The 20,617-nt window shown below is 48.4% G+C and overlaps 2 protein-coding genes across 8 annotated transcripts in view; one reads left to right on the forward strand and one right to left on the reverse strand.

Annotated features, from left to right (window-relative positions):
- The window catches only part of LOC128149460 (probable cation-transporting ATPase 13A5), a 37,626-nt gene extending 19,919 nt beyond the window's left edge, over nucleotides 1-17,707 (forward strand). For 3 of the 7 annotated variants that reach the window (XM_052804694.1, XM_052804697.1, XM_052804695.1), the window contains 17 exons: nucleotides 419-569; nucleotides 1,868-1,951; nucleotides 3,062-3,218; nucleotides 4,620-4,737; nucleotides 5,318-5,442; nucleotides 5,605-5,768; nucleotides 6,336-6,458; nucleotides 7,280-7,359; nucleotides 8,378-8,420; nucleotides 9,277-9,386; nucleotides 10,113-10,209; nucleotides 11,270-11,342; nucleotides 11,944-12,118; nucleotides 13,173-13,363; nucleotides 14,818-14,906; nucleotides 15,775-15,855; nucleotides 16,607-17,707. In XM_052804694.1, the coding sequence (XP_052660654.1) occupies nucleotides 419-569; nucleotides 1,868-1,951; nucleotides 3,062-3,218; nucleotides 4,620-4,737; nucleotides 5,318-5,442; nucleotides 5,605-5,768; nucleotides 6,336-6,458; nucleotides 7,280-7,359; nucleotides 8,378-8,420; nucleotides 9,277-9,386; nucleotides 10,113-10,209; nucleotides 11,270-11,342; nucleotides 11,944-12,118; nucleotides 13,173-13,363; nucleotides 14,818-14,906; nucleotides 15,775-15,855; nucleotides 16,607-16,807 (2,062 nt within the window). In that variant the 3' untranslated portion in view covers nucleotides 16,808-17,707. Of the gene's footprint in view, nucleotides 1-418; nucleotides 570-1,867; nucleotides 1,952-3,061; nucleotides 3,219-4,619; nucleotides 4,738-5,317; nucleotides 5,443-5,604; nucleotides 5,769-6,335; nucleotides 6,459-7,279; nucleotides 7,360-8,162; nucleotides 9,395-10,112; nucleotides 10,210-11,269; nucleotides 11,343-11,943; nucleotides 12,119-13,172; nucleotides 13,364-14,817; nucleotides 14,907-15,774; nucleotides 15,856-16,606 lie in introns of those variants that run through there. The other 4 variants (XM_052804698.1, XM_052804696.1, XM_052804700.1 and 1 more) reach the window with 4 other exon arrangements.
- A 118-nt stretch (nucleotides 17,708-17,825) lies between these two features.
- Nucleotides 17,826-20,598, reverse strand: PLAAT1 (phospholipase A and acyltransferase 1). Its single transcript, XM_052804701.1, has 3 exons — nucleotides 20,317-20,598; nucleotides 19,856-20,124; nucleotides 17,826-19,478 (listed from the first exon to the last, which is right to left on the reverse strand). The coding sequence occupies exons 1-3, from the start codon at nucleotides 20,453-20,455 to the stop codon at nucleotides 19,377-19,379; spliced, it is 510 nt and encodes a 169-aa protein (XP_052660661.1). The 5' UTR covers nucleotides 20,456-20,598; the 3' UTR covers nucleotides 17,826-19,376.
- Between the last annotated feature and the right edge of the window lie 19 nt (nucleotides 20,599-20,617).

The following is a 20,617-nucleotide window of genomic DNA, read 5'->3' on the forward strand; positions in this document are numbered from 1 at the left end:
GCACAGCACCAGCCTGAGCAGGGGCACCCCCTTCCCATACTGCAGTTGCACAAATCTTCTCCTAGGGCACTTTGCCAAACTTCTTTGAGATCCCTGGTGCAAGCTGTTTCCTCTCCAATAGTGTCGTCTTTGCTTTGTCTAATACCAAACAGCAATTTTCAAGCAGGACTCCTGTGCCAGCCCCTCTGAGTTACTTTGTGTCAAGTTGAACTTGTGCCAATGAATTACTGGGTACTTTTTGGCCTCCTGAATGCATCTGACCTGTGATCAGAAGGTTGGGTAGGACAGCATGTTGCTTGCTGTTATTGGGGTCAGCTCTACTCTGTGGAGCAGAGCAGCACCTGGATGTACCAGCTGAAGACTTGTGCCTCTGCATCCCTCTTGTAAGCGGTCCCACTAACCCGCTGCTTTTAATCAGGTTTCAGAAAATCCATAAGTTCCCATCCAGCACTCCTCTGCCCTGGGGACCTGTGTGCGGAGCCATGGCGAGCTGTCATTCACTGGTTGTGTTGGACAAGAAGATTCAAGGAGATCCGCTGGACTTGAAAATGTTCAACGGCACACACTGGGTAACGTGACTCGCACCCTCTGCACACATCCAAAGCACGGACACCCCCAACCCAGCCCATGGGGATTTATTCACAAGTCAAGCTCAAATACATGCCTGTGGGGGGAACTACTTTGCAGTCCTGGTCATAACAGCTGGAATTTGCTCTGTTATTTCTACTACCATCATGATAGATTTCCAGCACTGTGGCTGCTTTTTGATAGTCCAGAGATTGTTTTCCTCGGGGCTGCCTGCATTTGCTCTCTTAATTTGATTTGGAAACACTGGAGCGTAAGGAAGCAGAGGGGGAGCCTGGTTGCTGCTTGCTGGAAGCAAGGGATCAGACCATGCCGTTGGCCATGTGGTGCACAGACCGCAGGTCAGCTAAGGAAACGCACAGGCAGGTTTTTATGCCCTTACTCTAAAGGCTGTTATCTCTGATTAGCAAAGGGACATCCCTATGGAGAAACCAAGGCTGGAACCTCCAGCTGAGTGAACAGCAAGTCTCAGAGACCTGGGGAGGACATGAGAGATTGAGCCTCGGGGCTCATCTGCAGGGATGGAGAGTTGCTTGGGTGGGAGCAGGATGGGAGGAGGCACGAGAAGGAAAGGGGCTGCTCTTCTCCCTGCCACGTCCTAGCCTGGAGGGGTTCTGGGTCTCTGCAGTTAACTGCCTTGTTGTCTTTTCTCCTTCATCCTTTTGCTCAAGAGAGATTAATCAGTAAGTAAAACAGATGGCAGCTCTTTCAGCAGCGCTGCAGGAAGGCATCAGGATGGTGCTTGCTCCTGTGGAAGAGCAGGCAGCAGCAGAGCCACATGACAGCAGAAGGGGACTATGAGGGTGAATGAGCCTTGGCAGCACATAAAGTAACAGAGCTGGAGGGCTAAAAGCACCCTACACTGAAAATTGCCACCCTGTTTCTGCACAGAACATTGGTGAGAGTCTTTTAAAAGCAGGAGACTGGAAGATAAAACTAGCTAGATAAGGATAATTATTTCTCTTTTGCTTCATCGTTGATATGGAATTAAATTTAAGTGGAACTTGAGTTTAGAGAAACCACAAAATTTGACACAGGTTTTTACTCTCATCAAGTCAAAAGACACAGGGCCACGTAGGCTTCTGCTAAGGACAAGGCTGCAGGGAGGCTGTCACTGATGATAGATAGGAAAACCTATTAGATCATAACAAAATAACTTCTGCAACTGGATGCCAACAGCAAGGGGGAAACATGCTCCCATGTGCTGCTGCCCCTGCTTTAACAGACAGGTATGAAGTCCCCCCCACCAAAAGTATCAGAAATAACACTTTTCCTTGTACAGGAGGTAGAAGACTCCAGCACAGCTCAGGATGGGGCTAGTGCTCTTGACACCTGTATCGTTAGACCAGGGCCGAAGGCCAGCAATGTAAGTTCGGTTCTTTCTGAGAATGAATATTCTGTATTTTCAACCTGCAGCAAGTGCAAACTCCTATCACACACACTATTCATTTACCTGGGCTAGCACCTGTAAAATGCCTTCCAACCACTCTTGGTACTGTGTTGCATCTTCCCCCAGAACAGACCCCCTGGAAGCGTAGGACCAGAAAAGCAAATTCTGATTAAAGTGGAGATGCTGCTCCTGAAGTGGCATCTAAAGCACTTCATGGGCCTAAAAGCCCCTCATTTCTAACTCTCCTATTTGCACTAATAAAAGATACAGACTTCTCTGAGTCCTCACCCTGTAAAGCTGCTGGCAAAATGAAACTGCACAATCAGTTTAAGTGAAGACTAATGCAGAGAAACCATGTAAATGGAATAAACGTGTAAAGCATGAGTTCATCTGCAGGAGGGGGCAATGTGTGTAAGGACAAGGCATTACATCGAGAAGCACGGATGTGGGTCCATGAGGCCTGCTGGTAATGGTCGTGCAACCCCACTAGCAGATTTATCAGCCTCACCCCAAAGCACAATGTTGTTTGTTTCACTTTTCCTCTTAAAAGGCCACTCTGGAAGCTATGTATTTTGACAGTTGAAAATTGTTATGTTTCCAGTCCAAATGTCGACCCAGCTAGCTTCTTCCCAGTGGAAGGAGTGTGATTTCTGTTAGCCATACCAGGAAGACAGTGCTGTGGCAACAAGAAAATCAGTCTTGTTTCTAGGATTGCTCTGTTCCCATGGTAATGTCACTGTAACTCATCAAATTTCAGTTCCCAGGACTGTAGATCCAGGAATATTACATTAATATGTGTTTATTAAGAGAAAGGCTGGGGCAAAGCCTGCAAAACAAGTTAAATATAGAGAAAAACACTGAGGTTCCTGGGAAGTACGCTGAGAAGACAGAGCTGTTGAGACCGTGGCTCCTAAACTTGTAATCAGTGATCTGGTCCCACAGCCAGAAGGCAGCAAAAGTGAAACAGTCTCCTATTAATAATAAATCACCTTAGCAAGAAAGACTCAAATGAGCTAAAGTTCAGAATGGATTTGCTTTGTGTAATCAATGACTCAGATAACATCTGACTTTCCTGACCTCTTCCAGGCTCCTGTGGAAGGAATAGCAATCTTACATCAATTCCCATTTTCTTCTGGGCTGCAGAGGATGTCTGTTGTTTCACAGAAGATTGGAGAGGAACAGTACGACCTGTACATGAAAGGAGCACCAGAAATAGTGTCCAGCTTTTGTAGACAAGATACTGGTATAGAATTGGGAAAGGGCAACTGTACAGTGTTTATTTGGACTTAATCCAAACCAGAGCTTACGCTGGAGCTGAAATCCTACAAGGATTTCTACTGGTCACACTGCAACTGCATGTGTATGACTCTTCCCACAAACAAGGCTTGGGCTTGTTAAATGTCTTTAGTTAATACTACAAACAAGTTTTCATTGTTTGTTTGTAAGTTAAAGGTGCACACAGCATAACAGCTAGTGAGATGCGCAGCCTGAGGTTCAGCTGCTGTACATCCCTTAGCTGACTTGCATCAGCTGAAGATATAGTGTATAAATAATGTTGATAAGTCAAAATACTCAGAGCCAGACATAGGATCACGGTAATTGCATGTCTCACAGCAAGTGTTGTGCTGTACAAGTTCTTAAATTTCCTCCTAATTTATTGCCCTGTAAATTCAGCATTGAGTTACTGACCCAGCTTGCAAAGGCTTTAAATCTCAGCAATGGAAAACTTGCTGTGGACATGCAAATTACTGTTATCAAGGATAATTGGCATTAATGCTTGAGCCAAGACTTCTGTCCTCTCTCTGCAAGTAAACAGGCTTTTCTTTTTTGTATGTGAACAGTATTATAGGCTTATACTCAAATTTGTCTGCAAACTTGAAACTCAGGTCACATTCACTGAATACTTCAAAAGGATGCCAAGCAAACACAGTACCAATGGTCTGCGGCTCTGTGGTTTGTTATTTCAGATGGCACTGACCTGAAAACAGGTGAAAACAGTTTTGAGGGACAATAGAAAGGTTTAGTTTAGAACCACCTAAGATCTAACGACACAGGCCTCCAAACAAGTCAATATCAGCAAGAAAAATATCTTCAAAATTATGTTCCACTTTCTCAGGTTTCTAAATAGCTCCTCTTATCCTATCTTGATTGTTTCTATATTGATTACAGCTTAATGAATAATTAGGTACTGCACTGTAAAGCTGTGATTGCAGTACATAGTGAGTACAAAGTAGTGCAAAGTTACAAGGAACTTTTTGCTTTGTCACGGGAATGATTAGAGAATTGAAAATTTAGGATTTCAGAGAATTCTCTCATAAGGCATAAACATAAAAACAATTTCTACAGGCACTCAGCATGTATGCAGTAAAGCTTAGGACAGAATTATGAAGTCAGTCATTTGTCCTCTGCCCAGTAATTCATCTTATCTACCTGCACCTTAACATGCATTTAAAAAGTGTAAAACAGATGCATAGATCACTTATTTGAACAGTCAGTTACACAGTCTTGGTACAAAACAGCTGACTTATATGAGAGGCCACAGTGCTGTAACTAAGGCTATAAAGTGGTTTAAAGGACAGGCATTTAAACCCTAGAAAAGCAATCAGCAATATTCTAACTATGAAACCTTTTTTCCTGTGAACAGTCCCAGCTAATTTCTTAAAGGAGCTTAAGATGTACACAAGCCAAGGCTTCAGAGTCATTGCCCTGGCCCATAAAGTGCTAAACCTAGGAAAGGATGTAGATGTGAGCAACCTAAAGAGGTAAGGTGTGCTGACGAGCCGCTGGTATCACTGTGGGGTTGCTTTCCTATCTGCTTGTTATGACCTGCCCCAAACCTTCCCCTCCTCTCCTGCCAAAGGAAGCCTATTGGGAAGCTGTACCACGTAACACCTTCCTCTCAGCAGATGCTGATTACCCTGTTAATTGCCTGCTTTACTACTGCTCTTGCAAGGCTCACTGAGCTGAATTTCAGAATCTGTTATCAAAGGGTAATGAAAGCTGGTTATTGTGCTTCTATCCAGCAATGGATTGGGACTGCAACAGAAATTCTGTATGCCGTAATCTGTGGGTTTCAGCCAGCCAGTTCCTGCAAATCTCTGTCCCTCTTTCTGCACACGCATCTCTGCTGCATTCCTTCCTAGAGACAGCAATATAGCAGATCAGCAGCTTGGCTGAAGCTGCAGAAATGTTGATGCTTGTTGAGCACTGCTTGTGTTGAACTTGTAGCAGTTGTGTTTCCCGCTGAGCATGGCTTTCCCGTTGAACAAAAATCGCAGGGAGAGTCTCGCTCTCTGTGCTGTCCATGGGAAACAGCACGTATGTTTCTGTCCTTGCTTCAAGAGAGGAGGCAGAGTCTGGGCTGGTGTTCCTGGGCCTCCTGGTGATGGAGAACCGCCTGAAGCAGGAGACGAAGCCTGTGCTGCGAGAGCTGGCTGCCGCCCACATCAGGAATGTCATGGTCACAGGTAAATCCCCCAGGCTCCTTCTGTGGCTGTGCTGGCTGCCACAGGGCACACCGGAGAGAGATTCACTCCTCCAGCATCCTCCATTGCACATCCATGGTCTCCACCTGGGCTGCCACCGTGCTATGGCAGATGTGAGGAGCCTGCCTCTCCCTATCCTTTCAGGGGACAACTTGCAGACAGCTGTCACGGTGGCCAGGAACGCAGGTATGATTCACATGGGCAGCAAAGTCATCCTCATCGAAGCAAACGAACCGGAGGGCTCCGCTCCAGCTTCCATTGCCTGGCAATTGGCAGAAGACTGCAAGGAAAACACAGCTGCTCTCTGTGTAAGCACAGCCAGGGATGGTTGCTTTTGAGTGCCAAGGGCAATTAACAAAGCTTTTAATGTCTAATAACTGGCTCCTTGCTGGGAATTTGGAAGTAGCTCTGAGGAACAGAGGAAACCTGGGGGCTAGTTTGTATCTACCCCAGGGCATATGGAGGTGTGGTATGGACCATGCACCTGTTAGGGAGAAATAATTAACCCAGTGCTACTGAATTCTTTGCTCAGGACAACATGCGAAATAACTACGTGAATAACTGGTAAGGCTTTGCAGATGCAGCGGCCACTTCAGTCACGCTTAAAGTGTGCAGAATTAATGCAATTATACATACTTGTCTGTGTGACTATTTGCTGGGCCAAACTTCACTGTCTAAACTAGCAGCCTGTGGCTAACAGGGATTAGTTACGCATGGAAACACAGTTAGAAAATCAAGTACTGTCAGGAGTGAAGTTTTACAAAAGGATGCTGCATAAGGCTGTGTCTCTGGTTGCCTGGTGGGAGGCTGATGAGGTGGAAGTGAAATGGCATGTTATGACCTCAGTCTGAGAATAAACGCTGCCTTATTTCTAGGAGGTATGTGCTAATACCGAGGAAAAGATCACCTTGGAAGGAGAAACCTGCAACTACCATTTTGCAATGAATGGAAAGTCCTATCAGGTTATTATAAAGCACTTCTACAGCTTGCTGCCAAAAGTAAGTTCAGAGGAAACAAAGCACTTATTTGCCCTCCCTGTTTTATTAAGTGGCAGCGATGTTCCGGCTGGAGAAAGGTGTTTTTCTGTTGGTAGCTGTAATGTTGTCACTTCACATTTTGACAGCTCTGGGCAGCCTCCCACCATGCCTCAGGTTTAACCTGAACAGCTTGCTTTCGACATCTTCTAAGACCTCAGATGACAAGGATGTCTGTGGTGCTGCGAGCAGCTGCGCAGTGGAGTTACTCCATGGTCACCTTCTCAATTTCAGTTTTTAATTAAAAACATCAACCCCATTCCCATGTGCCACCACCATAGCTGGCAATGGCCTCTGCTCAGCAGGGGCATCAGGAACATGAAACACCCACATCTAGTATCAGAAATCTTCAACTCCTGTCACCCAGTCCATAAAATAGCTGGTGCTGGGACAGATTTTCAGATTTTATACTTTCTGGCCAGCTTTTCAGGTAGGAGAAACCTCAGGCTGAGCAATGTTATTGCTGCTGTCATCAACCATCTGTTCTGCACTTGGGAAACACTTATAATGCCTTGCTGCTCTAAAGCCTGCTGCAGAGCATGCGGTGATCGCTGGTTTCCCAGCACCTCTTACAGAACAAGCAAGGCAGAAAACAGAGCAGGATAAATCTGATGTTAGAGGAAACTCAAACCCCAAGAGTGGCAAAACCATGGTAGGCTTTGGGAGATGGGATTAGAGGGTTTTACAAATGTGTCAGGCACCCATCAGGGAGGTGTGATCCTGCCTTGGTGGAGCGATGGAGGCACAAGTCCCTGCCCGAGGCAGCCCATTGCTCTTTCTTGCAGATACTGGTGAATGCGACTGTCTTTGCTAGGATGTCTCCTGGCCAGAAATCCAGCCTTATTGAAGAGTTTCAGAAACTCGAGTAAGGTTCTCTTTTGTTTTCCTCTTGAACCAAACCAATAACAAGTTTTCTTTAAAGTGTAATTGTCCCAGCTAGTGCTGCTCCAGGCCCGTTTTTCCAACCCTCCCTTCCTCCGCACGTGATCCCTATTTGCATCCTTTGTGGCCGCCTTCCTCCCAGTTCCCCTACAGGGATCCCTCCGCATCAGGAGTACCTGCACCCCTTGCCCAGACTTAGCCACTGTTGCTTGCCGGTGCAGTACAGAAGGCAGCATTAAATGAGGCTGAGCTAAAAACACAGAGGCAGACCCCTGCATATACAAATAGCCCCCCCCCCGCCCCCAGCAACTCCTGCACAGCTGCTGGTGCTGTCCTGGCTGCAGCTTTAGCAAAGCCGAAAACAACCTGACGTAGTTAGGAGTTCAACCCCAGAGATGCTCCTCCAGGTCCTCCAAGGAATGTTTCCTCCCCCAAACAGGACTCACGCTAACTATGGATATTGCTTGCTAAGCATAAACAAGATGTGATACCTTTCTGAAAAAGAAACAGTTAATTATTGGTTATGAGGTGCTTCCTCTGGGGATGAAGTTCCCTGCCCTCTCAGGCGGACCTCATGTGTGGTGGTTTGGGAGCTGCTGTATTATTTCAGCAATTCCTGTGTCTTCGGTCTACAAAGACAGTTGAGGAGAAAATGCCAGTAAAAGCCAAGCTGTAGCCACAGGAGTTGCTGCAAACATGCATACCCTGCTCCCTTTCCATGGCTCCTGGTACCAGAGGGAAAACACTGTCTAGCATAAAGTGGCAGTGTTCTCTTTCCTGTTACAGCCTCTTTCAATGCTTAACCCTAATTTTGCCTGGTGCACTCTGCCCCATCCTCTCCCCATACGCAACTTGCCCTCTGGAAACAGCCACTGCCTTCTCCACGGCTAACATGAGTCCCTGCTCTGTGATGTACCTGCAAGTGCTAAGCCAGTGGGTGCTCCACCACAGGATCAACTACTTGCAAAGCTTATACGTTTGCCTTCTTTTTCCTCCATCAGTTACTACGTGGGTATGTGTGGTGATGGTGCCAATGACTGCGGGGTACGTAGGAGCTCGTTTCCCATTCTTGTTAAATTTCCTCTCTTTCAACCTAAGGAGTTCTGTGATGAGAGGCTGCCCAACACCACTTGTCACCAGCATTTCCCAAGTTAGCCCGTGGGTACTACTCCTTCAGCATGTCACTGTAAAATACTATCTACATGCATTTTTTTATACTAATATACCTAGTAACAGAGGATTACTGTTTTGGTATTTTTCCCCATAAACAGGGGCAAGAGACTTTTTCTTACATGTTTCTTACACAGTTGTAAATTTGAGGGTCTTAGCCATAAAAATAATTATTTTATTACCCATTATTTTATTATAATCTACTATATATTATATCTAGTAAATTATATATAGCATAACATATTTATTATAGTAATATTATTATATTATTATCATAGTATAATTTTATAATACTGCATTAGCTTCCTTTGTAAAAGTTGGCTATAGCCTACACCTGAGCACTAAACCAGAGGTGACAAGGCCAGGGAGCTCAGAGCAATAAAAAAAAAATAGGAACAGGAGATTGAAAGAAATAGAAAGAGGATAAAATGGTAATTTAAATAGTTTAGCAGACTGTTTAAGAGGAGAGGTATGCACAAGCTCCAGTGTGGGAAACGGCATACAGGGTGGTTCAAAGGATTGTAAATAGGTATAATGGGATTAAATGAACAAAAGAAATATTTAAACTCCAGGAAAGGGAAGATATCTGGAAAATGAGATCAGCTGGGCCACAGAATAGAGGAAGATCAGTTACAAAGGACACTTGGAGCAAAACTTGTAAAGCGCCAGTAAACATACTGCTCAGGGTGGGAGGGATGTCTCTCCATCTTCTGACTCCCATGGATTTCAGGCTTTGAAAATGGCCCATGCAGGGATATCGCTGTCAGAGCAGGAGGCATCCGTGGCCTCGCCTTTCACCTCCCAAATCCCCAACATCCAGTGTGTGCCGGAGTTGATCAGGTGAGTTTGCTGGGTGCTGCCCTGGTGCAGTCGCGGGGTGCTGCTGCCTGCTCTGAGCTCAGTGTGCAGGGGTCGCGAGTGGGAGCGCGCTACTCTCAAAGATGCTAATAAACCAAACTTAATTCCTCAGTAACTATATAAAATGTAGCAGAAGGGGGTTTTAATTGGTTTTGATCCTCAAATTCCAGTGCTGGGAGGTGTTTTTGTGATTTTAGGAGAGCGTTGCCCATGGTGACTGATACTGTTGGACAGGTACAGCAGTAGAGTCACATGAAAGGGCAAGTATAACAGTGACCACAGAATAGATTTGCTTGCCATTACTTTGAAAAATATATATCCATATGCTGCACACAGTCATGGAGCAGCCAGTAATAATGCCATTTAACCAAATGTATGCAAAAACAATGACCTGTTTGTGTAGAAATGCACTTGATTCCCATAACTGTTGAGCAAATTAGTAATGAAAAAGCAACAGCAGCTTAATCCAGGTATTAAAATTGTAGCTGCAGAATAAAACCAAAGAAACAAAACACTGCAGATGAAGGGTAGTTAAGTGGCTCTGCAGTATCTTAAGGCCAAAATATTTGTCTATGGAATTGGAATTGTTTTCTATTCTTCTTAGAGATCCTAAACACAGATCCTAAAAGCAGAAGCCATCCATAGACCTAAAATCATAGCACTGTGGCTGTAAGTGGGGTTTTTAGCTTTGCTTTTTGTTTTGAGCAGGGAAGGTCGAGCTGCTTTGGTTGCTTCCTTCGCTGTGGTTAAATACCTGACCCTATATGGCCTGATTCAGTTTGTTGGTACCGCTCTACTCTTTTGGGTAAGTGTTTCATGCCCATCTTTTATCAGTACGCTGTGCTCACTGTAGGTTTTTATCTTTAGTGGTATTACTTGGCAGGGAAGAAAAGGCATACAGGGCTCCAAGGAATAACAGATGTGAAAAGCTGGGTAATTACCAGCAGGGGCTAGATTGGTTGTAGGGACCCCCAGAATCAGGGAAAAAGCCCAGTGATAAAACTTCAACTCTTCCAAAAGAAGAAAGGGAATTAGAAGGGAGTGAATCCTGCCTAGCTGAGCGGTGGAGGCCCAGGAGCAGGACTTACTGTAAAATGGGGGCTTTGGGAGAGCAGCTACCTCTCTCTGCTGAAAAAAAAGCTTGAAAAAGAAGTGGGTGTCTCAGGCAGATGAAGGAGGGTAGTTAAAGAAGAATTACCATTGCGTATCACCAGTATGTGATGAATCCCCTAAAAGTTTAATACATGAAAAGAAAAACGGTGAAGGAAATTAATGTATGGATTTACTCTGGGCCACCTCTCTCACCTCAGTTCATGCACATCTTCTGTGCACAGTCCCACAGAGGGAAAGGGCAGAAAGCAAAGTGAGCTGCTGTGAATCTGCAAGGTACAGCCGAGTCTTGGTGGCAAACAGGGACTGCTGGTGGATCACCACGTAGGGACAGCTTCCCCAGCCACTAGCTTGGGTGCACCAACTTTGTCCATGTCCCCACTACCCAAAGACATTTCAAACCTGGCACAAAGTGAAACTCTGGCTGTCATTGCTGTTACTGTGGGCTGGGAGTGCGTGACCTGATCTAAGTGGTCCAAAGAGCATTGGTATCTGCTGGAAGAAGGGTGGAAAAACATTCAAATGCCACATTCAGATGTTAGGTCACCCACAAGTGCTATGAATTAGCAAGGGGTTCAGTGGGACCTGGCTGACAGCTGGCAAGCTGGGCTTGCCAGTCCTTATGGAGTTGCATCAGGGCCCTGAGGCTGCTGTTGCTGGCATGACATTGCTCTGAAATAGCATCAGATGTTACAGTTTGTGTTGTTGAAGTTGTCGTCCGTTCTCAGGTGCTGCTGCCTTTGTTTTTGTTCCAGCAACTGCAAATCTTTGGGATCCAGCAGTATTTGATACAAGACGTCATCATTACCCTTCTGGTTTGCCTAACAAGTAAGCAGCTCAGAGAAGCTGTGTCTGTTTGAGAGCCTGAGTGTAAATAGTTGACTTCATTTCCCAATAAAAATTAAAATGAGGAGCCAAGTTCTGCTGTCAGTAACATCATAACCATTGATGCTAGACCAATTCCTAGGGCCCAGAGTGTGGGAATTGGCTCACAGCCCTTTGCAAACACAGCTGCAGAACTCTGTACATAACTGATAGGGTTTGGATGTGAGACTCGACTGGAAGAGGAGCAGTTGCTCTGGTAACTGCTAGTGGGGCTCAGACAGCCTAACTTCAGCTCCTGGCTCTCCTCTGCGTTCCCAGCGTGAGACTCAGTACGGCTCTTAGACTCCCATGGAGATCCCTGTGGATGGGATGATGCTCCCCATCTTCTCTGTGTGTTTTCCTGAGGGGGGGATTCAGAGAAGGTTCAGGTGGAAAATAGTGGAGATCAAAGCCATTTCTTGCCTGCTTGTTAGGGCCAGGCTTTGCAGCTTTCACCCGTGATGAGCAGACAGGGTGGTCTGTGTGCACGGCTCTGCCCAGCGAACACAGGGACGCTGGCGGGCTGGGCTGCCATGGACTGCAAATGCTTCTGGTTTCTCTCCAGTGAGTTTGACTGAAGCCTATCCAAAGCTGGCACCTTATCGCCCTCCCGGCCAGCTCATCTCTCCTCCTCTGCTGCTCTCCATCACCCTCAACGTGGTCTTTACCATAATCATGCAAACCTGTGGCTTCCTTCTGGTGAAGCAGCAGCCCTGGTATGTAGTGCTAGCCGGCCAGAGGTAAGTCCCTCTTTTTGTCTCTGATCTCCAGCTTGCAGATCCCGTCGCTGCTGTGTGCGGGGGACGCTCCAGCCTGCCGTGGCCTGCAGCCGGGCACACCGCAGGACCCCAACGGGACAATTCCCCGCCCCCGCCCCGTGTGTATACTCAGCAGAGCGTTGCCACGACAAAATTAAGTTGCTGCAGATGCCGCACTGAAATCCACAGGGCCAGCCCGAGGGCTGACACACGCGTGCTTTTCAAACGCCTCCTCCGAAGCACGCAGGGCGCTGCCCACCCGGCAATGCGGGAGAAGCGGCGGTGCCCGCGCCGCCCAGCTGCGGCGGGCGCCCATCCCCGCGGCGGCCGGGCGGGGCCGGGACAGCGGCGCGGGGGGCCCGCGGGGGGGGCCGGCCCCGCTCCGCTCCCCGGTGCTGCCCTCGCCCGGGGTCCGGCCGCGCAGCTCCTCCGGGAAATAAACAGCCCCGGGGCCGGGTTCTTCTGGAATCCGACCTGGCTGAGCAAAGGGTTGCGAGGGAGGTCGGAAGCCGGCCTGTTTCCCTGTCTGTGAAAGGTAAAATGTCTCTCTCCATATTCCAGAGCCGAATTATAACATGTATTATATACATATGTTAAAAAGTATATATTAATGACCAGCATATTGTCACACAGAAATGAACCGGCAGGGCAGGAGGCCCAGCGAGGCGTTTCAGTGGGGATGCTCCTGGATGCCAGGGCTCAGCCAGGGCCGTTTCCCTGCCGCTGCGTGGATGCATCACGGGGCAAGAGTGCCGGAGTGGTGTGCGGGCACCTGGCACGCACATCTTCCTAGCTGTGTCTCTCAAACGCTGCTGTTGTTGCTCATCTGAGAGCTGAGATTTTGACACACACCAGAAAATTGAGCTGATCTTTTTGGTCTTCTTTGTTTGGTTGGTTTTTTTAACATATGGTTTTTACTCCTGTGGGTGATACCTGGTCATGATAGTGGGCTGGGTTGGAAAGAAGAGGGAATTGCTGTTTGCAGCCTACTGTTGCTGGAGAGAGCAGGAACAAAATGCTGGGTGTTACCTTACAGATATAGCTCTCCAGGGAACCAGACCGTGTCCCCCACCAGCCCAGGGGAAAACGGTACCAGCAGTGGTGCCCAGAGCACTGTCCTCAGTTATGAAGACACTACGCTGTGGCCACTGTCTTCTATCAACTGCATTATTGTGGCCTTCGTCTTTTCCAAGGGAAAGCCTTTCCGGAAGCCCATCTACACCAACTGTGAGTAGAGCTGGAGTAACGTGTACTCTGCAGACTCCTGTTCCTGCTACAAAATAACCCTGGCAGGAAAGGCTGCTAGGGAAGGGATGCTGTGGGTTTTTCTGTACCTGTATCAGTGACTGGCATGTGAAATAATAGTTGGTGTATGTGAGCTCCTACTTCATTACAAAAGGGCTCAGTGAGCACTGCTTATCTTAGCTTCTTCCTTGAGTTGAGAAGCAGCAGAGCTGAGAAAGGAGACTGCATCTTGTTTTGGAAAACACGTGCTTTGCAGAAGATGATGGGCTGGATTTAGTGCAGAACTGTTAATTATTGTGAACACGGCATATGAGGATCGGATGTATTTGTTCTGAAATACACATCAAAAAGAGTTCCTCTGAGACTCACAGTCTTACCTTGCCTGACTTCCATTCCTAGAGATGAGAGAGAAAAGCCCATGATAATATCACTGTTAAAATCCTCTCACAATAACCTTTCTTTTCTGTCTGAGTTTTGCAGAGATGATTTAGCCCTTCTAGCCATCGATTGACTGATAGCTCTTTTGCAATTGCAGCTCACGGATGAGAGGGCAGGACTTTGCTTCATCTTAGCAGAGTTGATTTTGTTAGGTATTTTGTTAAAAGGCAGGTCCCGAACCCATTTCACAGACCATTGATCACCTGCAGAAGACAGGTGAGACCAGAAAGAAGCCATTCTGCAAGCAGCCAGACTGAGATGGGATGGAGGACTCCATCAGCTGAGAAATCTGCACACGCTTCTCTGTGTTTTATCCCTGTTTGGGGACAATCCCTAGGAGGAAGCAAAGGGCAATTCCCTTGTTCTTGACACCCACTCATCCCTGTCCCCTCTCCTCCCTGGCAGTGAGAAGGCCATTGGGAGCTGTTGACCTAACTTGCCGGCTAGTTTTAAGACGCTCAGCTCCTGGTAATTGCCAGGAGTTTGGCACCTCCGGAAGTCTGAGCCATTTGCCATTGCTCTGTGGCCTCCTGATCCTTTGGAAGAGGATGCAAAGCCAGACAAACTCTTCCTGTGCAAGGCACAGTTATAGCCCACCTTTGCACCCTGTCAGTCACAGAAGCATCTGGTCCTCCCTGGGAGGGCAGCCCACAAGAACAAGCAGCCTCCTCTGCTGCCTGCGGTCCAGGTGTATGGCTGAGCATGTGGAGGAGCGAGCGCATGGGAAGGGATGCTGGTGTGGCTCACAACAGTGCCCCTTCGAGGCAGTTTTCTGTGGTTGTATAAGAATCAGAACATACCAAATCACATGGCTGCTGGGGAGTAGCTCCCCTAGTTTCAATTCCATAGCTCTCCTTTTACGGGGGAAAAAAAAAATGGCGTTTTACATGATGGCAGTTTTTACGGCATTAGCATTTAGGGCTCCTGTCAACATATTTGCAGAATTTGGTCACCAACCCCCCTCATTACCAGGGCCACAAATGCTGTTCTTTCCCTAGATTTATTTTCAGTCCTCCTGGCCCTCCAGCTTGCAATCTGCCTCTTCCTGTTCTTCGCTGACATTGATGCTGTGTACAGTGGCATGCAGGTAAGCGCAAACAAAAAGTGCATTTCCATTTCACAACGTGTATTTTGCTGGCCCTTTACCTAAGCATACAGAGCAGAAGCTACAGCTATGGTCACCTTGGAAATGAATTTGCTGATCTGATGCTGACTGGGTAGCCCTTTCAAACTTGGCTCTAACATCCTTCTGACAAGGGCTTGATTAATGAAGTAGTCCTCCTCTCCTCTAAAGACTGGGCAGCAACCGGGAGAAGAAAAAGCGCTTATAGCTTGCTGAGCTTTTCTTCCTAACAGAAAAGCACAATAGGGTGGATTGTGATTTTGCATGTTGGAGGAGGCTTGTTGGCCAGAGAAGTGAGTGGGCAGGGATTGCTGCTACCCCTGCCTGGAGCACCATGAGCTCATGCAGGGCCGGGACGTCTCGGCCCTCTGGGCGCTCAGCCAGGGCACAGTGCAGGCAGCTGCCTCCAGCTGTGCTGCCCAACGTCAGGAATGGCCGAGCCCTGTGGCTTATCCCCGGTCACCCTGCATGGGATGGATTCGGGTGGAGGCCTGGTGTTAAGGTGGGCATACACAGAGGGAGAGGAGCCGCAGGCTGTGCATTAGCTGCAGCTCCCCAGAAGTATTTGGGCACCAGATCCTGTCCCAGGGACATGATCTGCAAGTTTCAGCAGTAGCTTAAGTAGCCGAGATGATTTAGGCAGCTCCATGCCATGGGGAATCTGGCATCAAACCTTCCAAGATCTCTGTGACAAAGAATTACTGTCACTTCCTACTGCCTCCTCCATGCTTGCCACTGGGAAAACGTTAGTCAGCTTCTCAGATCATTAGGAACAGATGCAAATCTTGGCAAGGCATTTAAACCTAATTGCTGTTCGTGTCTTTTCCAACAGTTTCTTTACACTCCTATGATCTGGAGAGTTTACGTCTTACTGATGCTCTTGGTCACCTTTTGTGTATCTTTTTTTACAGAGGTGAGTGCGTTTGTTTACCACCTGTTCCCTGGGGAGAACAGGAGCAGTGTCTGCTCACGTCTTTCTACCCCATTTGCAGCCACGCGCTCCTCCTGCAGAAGCATAAACCCTCAGGCCTTTTTTTTCCTGAAGACTCAATGTGTATCAGTCAAATCCATTTTATGCAGCTTCAGAGATGATTTAGACTACATCTCTTAAGCCTTTAGAGAGGGAATGAACTGAAGTGCAGCTGCCTCGGAGGAGCCCGCTGCCCTGGCTCACAGGGGAGCAGACCGCAGCACGGGTCAGGCACTTCGCAGTGATTTTGAAACAACCACGTCCCTCTTGTCCTACAGTTGACCAGGCCAGAGGCTGCGCTGCCTTGTGCCATTGGATACTGCAGTAATGACTAAGACCTAAAGTGTTTTGTGGGTCAAGGCTGGGTGTATCCAGCACCCGGTATTGTACCCCGCAAGGAGCAGCAGTGCCTGGTTGTCCCACAGGCCCAGGAGGAAAATCTTGCCCCTTGATTATCCCCTTCAGCTAAACAGACTGAGATCAGTGTTGTCCTGATATGACTGAGCAGAGCCTTTCTGTGGATGAGGAGGGTGGCATTTGGCAGCTGTGTTACCGAAGGGGAGTGCATGCAGCCTCCCAGCACCATGGGGCTCAGGGGCATTGCACACATAGCAAGGGATGGCTTTTGTCCCCAAGCAGTCTTCCCTTCCAGTGAAGGGCAACAGCACTGACCCTGTGCTGTGTCACTCCGCAGGACGTTATCTTGCAGAACAAGCACCTCTGGCTGCTGATTAAATCCTGTTTTGGGTACCAGTCAAACAGCCAGTACCGAAAATGGCAGAGGATCCTGCAGAGGGATCCCAACTGGCCTCCTGTAAATGCAGAAGACTTTGCAGCAAAAAGCACTGATGAGATTTATATTAACCCCACATACAAATACAGCGATGAGGACTAAGCAAGACCCTGCAGCCAGGCACAGGGCTGCACAGAGCTGGCAGCTTCCCTGGCTTGCACTGAACAGCCCGTGTTTTCATCATTTGATGTGCACCAGATTCAGATGTTTGAAATCCCTGCACAAACCCATCCATTCAGGGGCAGGCTGGGCCCGTGTTGGCTGTGCCTTGGAGTACAGGCAAGGATTATTCCCTCTGCTGCTGGTAAAATAACAGCCTTGACTCGACTCTATGGCACCAGCAGGTCTTGGGCCTTGCCAACATCTCCTACAAAGGCTCAGAAATACTGAATACAGCAAAGTGATGGCTTCTGTTGCTCCACATCACACTCTTTCTTACTCCATGTTTCAGTCACTGCTCCACCAAATCCTGTCAATGCACCCACCAGGCTTGAGGGGAAGGCAGTCCAAAATAAGTGACCTAACCTTGACCACACAGAGGAGCACATGTACAATTGCAAAATCCTGTGTTTAAATGCTGCAGCTTCCACAAACTACAAGAAAGTTCCCCAGATGAAGTAATTCCAGTTTTCTTGCATCCCAGAGTGAATTATAGATGTGAGAGGGTGCATATGCTGCCCTCGCCCAGCTCTCCCTTGCCAGTTCTGGCAGACGTAATGCTCTGAGTACAGGAAAGGTTAAAGCTCACAGATTGCTGTAAGACCAGGCTGGGAAGGCTGGCGAGGATATGCCCCACTTAAGCTTGCAAAGACAAGGGGACACTACAGCTGCTGCACGCACACACGTGACTCCCCCCTGCCCCCAATTCATGCTTTGCCGCTGCCAGGTCCTGGCCCAGGTTTTGTGTCACATGGCAGAAAGCAGAGCTAAGCCTTGGCTTCTTGCTTTAACTAGGTCATGCCAAGAAGCAGGGGTTTTAGTGTGCTCTAGTGTGTGGCTGCTGGACAGGTACGAGAAGCTGACCCCCTCTATACTTGTTCTTTCATCTTCAAGTTGTTCAACCACCTAATTAGTTTAGCCATGAAAGAACTTTTGATTACGTTTGCAGGAAGCAAAAAAGGACTTTCAGGTTTAGTTTTATTATATTTTCCCATATTAAAAAAGAACTTTATTTAAATGTAATAACAGAGGGCACTACAAAATAGGACCAGAAGTCTTGGCTTTGTTATTTCAAACACTGAAACAACTGGTGTTTAAAAAAACCTTCTGATACTGTTATGTACATGTTAAGAGCAGATAAAAATAGCAAGCCTCTTACAGACAGCTCTTTTGCTCTCGTCTCGTCTTACAGTCCAGGCAGTTGCCCGTGGCAAAAGCAACACAGGATTTAATTTCTTACACACAGTCTGCAAATAACATGGTTTCAAACATGTAAGCCAGATATTCCTGGTAAAGAGTAATAAACCACACTTTTCCAAACCAGTTTTCTTCTAAGACAAGCCACACGTCAGCTTTGTGACAAGGAAATAGTGGGGCTCTGTAGATTTGGAGATAGGGCGTAGGTGCTGCACAGCTCGTTTTCCAGGTACATCACCCACAGCAATGCAGGGACCCTGGCTTTGCCTTCCTGCTGGCTAGAGGAAGATCGATCTTGTGCTGGGGCTACGAACTGCTTAAATTCAACTTCTGGTCACCGAAGAGCCAATGGCCACAGCTCCAGGGGGCAAAGGCTCCTGGCTACCCGTGCAATCCATGGTGGTCTTTCTTTAAACCTCAGTGCTTTGGCAGCTCAAGGAGTAAAATCATAGAATGGTTTGGGTTGGAAGGGACCTTAAAGATCATCTAGTAAGCTTGGTCAGGTCCAGTGCCAACAATTACTGCATTTACAGGGATGAAGAGGGAAATTTCAGTGGTACAGTAGCCCCAATCTGGAACAAACAGCTGCCAGAGAAAAAGTTAGCTGGGTTTTTTGTCAGATGTCCCCAGACTGGGGGTCTGCTGCTCCCAAACGGAGTCAGGAGCCAGGGAAAGGGACACTTTCCAGGCAGGAGAAAACCAAGCAAAACACCATTGTGCCAAAAACAGGCCACTCATTTAAAACACTGAGGGCTACAGCCTGCAAGGCCTGCCCTTCCTTCCTACCTCCTGCCCTCGCAGGAGCAGCTCAGTTTAGGCACAGCTGGCACAGGCTCCAATTCACAGTACATGCCTTGTCTGCCCTTTCGCAGGCCTGAGAACCTGGGGTTTCCCACTTGCACAGACTCTCAGCTGGAGGACACACAATAAACCCTCAGCAATACTTTTATATTACTTTTGATTTAAAAAAAAACCCCAAAGTAAAAATGTTAAGGTTAAAATAGGTTATTCACAGAAAGAGCCCACAGGATGTAGCTGATAAATACAGGATGTGTGTAGAAAGCCTGCACCAGCCCTCAGCAGAGCACTGCGGGGGGTGAGGATAGAGAATTTGCTTGCAAGTGCTCCCAGACTACCAGAAAAATCATCACAGGCAATGAAATAAAAGCAGATGTGGCAAACAGGCTAGTGCTGCTCTCAGCAAGGGTGACACAGTTGTTAGTAAGTCTCAGTGGCAGCTGTGGCCACAAACTGTCCTGGGTCCCTCACGGCTGGGGGGTCCCCTGCTCTGCTCTGAGCTTGTCCCAGTGGGCCATCAGTACTGTCTCTCTCTGGTTCTGCTGTGGAGCAAGCCCAGCAAGGAGAAGGCACCAGCAGCAGCTGTTACAAATCCAATGGCACCAATTGCTCGCTTGGCCTGCAAAGGGGAAATAAAACACAGGCTGGAAACATGATGAGCTTTATTTTTTTTACCCCCAGGCAAGCTAATAAAGAACAGGCAGGGATAATCAAGGCAATTAAATGAAAGAGAGACACCTGCCCCATGAGCAGAAGGGGTAACACCCAGGCTTTCACCCTTAGGCTGTGGTATTCAGTAAGAGGGCACTATCAGGGTGCAGACAGACTATAGCGAACCTCCTGGTCCAGGGTCTCTGGCAGTGGTGGTTTGGAACCCGTGCCTGGGGCTTTGCTGTCCCTATGCAGTTTGCAGGCTGTGCCCTGGTCCAGGAGCTCACGCAGAGAAGCAAGGAGGTACACTGGGAGCCGTGCAGGGGCTTACCCCGTGTTACTTACCTGGTCGGAGACCCCCTCGCCGTAGCGGAGCAGCGTCACAAAGTGCTCGCAGTTGTTGCCGAGCAGGTCGTAGGACACCTCCTGGTCAATGAGGTACTCGGCGCGCTGGATGATCTCCTCCACCGGGAGGGGAGCGTAGGTGCCGTCGTACTTGTTGTTGATGTGGTAGGTGTCATTTCCCACCACGTCCTTCAGGAGCTGCATCCTCACCCGGGCCTTTCTGCTGAACACTGACTTGGCGCTGGCGAGTGTGGCTGGCGGCCCTTCATCTGGGGAAGGTAGGGACGGGATGAGCCAGGCGGGCCCTGTCTGGCCCCTCCAAGACCTCAGAGGCGTTTCTGGTTGGCTCCTGGAAATGTCATCTACGCGCACAGGGTCCACCACCAGCCCACGGAGGGAGACTGGGCTCCCGGGTGACCCCAAGGCCCCCTCTGCACCCCGCCGGGCTGCGCCAGCCTTACCTACGGGCGTCACGTTGATGATGTACCCGTCGCCCAGGTAGAGGGCCCAGTGCTGATAAGCTGGCCGGAAGATCTCGATGAGGTCCCCGGGCTCAGGGTCGCCGGGGTGGGTGGCACCGAAGCTCTGGACAGCCGCCATCTCAAGCGCGCGAGGTCAGGACATGCCCCTCGTGCTGGGCAGGCTCGGCGCAAGGCACGGTGGAGAGGGGAGGTCTGGGATGGGCACAGGGCATCTGCTGGGGGACGGCAGGCGGGGAGATCAGTAGGGCCTGGCACCGGCACGCTCGTCGCGCACACGGAG

Source organism: Harpia harpyja, chromosome 12, assembly GCF_026419915.1.
Source record: "Harpia harpyja isolate bHarHar1 chromosome 12, bHarHar1 primary haplotype, whole genome shotgun sequence".
NCBI lineage: Eukaryota > Metazoa > Chordata > Aves > Accipitriformes > Accipitridae > Harpia > Harpia harpyja.

What these genes read in the sequence shown, in the direction of transcription:
- PLAAT1 (XM_052804701.1), bottom strand. Translation starts at nt 20,455, where the DNA reads ATGGCGGCTGTCCAGAGCTTCGGTGCCACCCACCCCGGCGACCCTGAG. An exon ending in CATCAACGTGACGCCCGTAG is followed by an intron (nt 20,125 to 20,316) that starts GTAAGGCTGGCG and finishes TACCTTCCCCAG; the next exon opens with ATGAAGGGCCGCCAGCCACA. An exon ending in GCGAGGGGGTCTCCGACCAG is followed by an intron (nt 19,479 to 19,855) that starts GTAAGTAACACG and finishes TCCCCTTTGCAG; the next exon opens with GCCAAGCGAGCAATTGGTGC.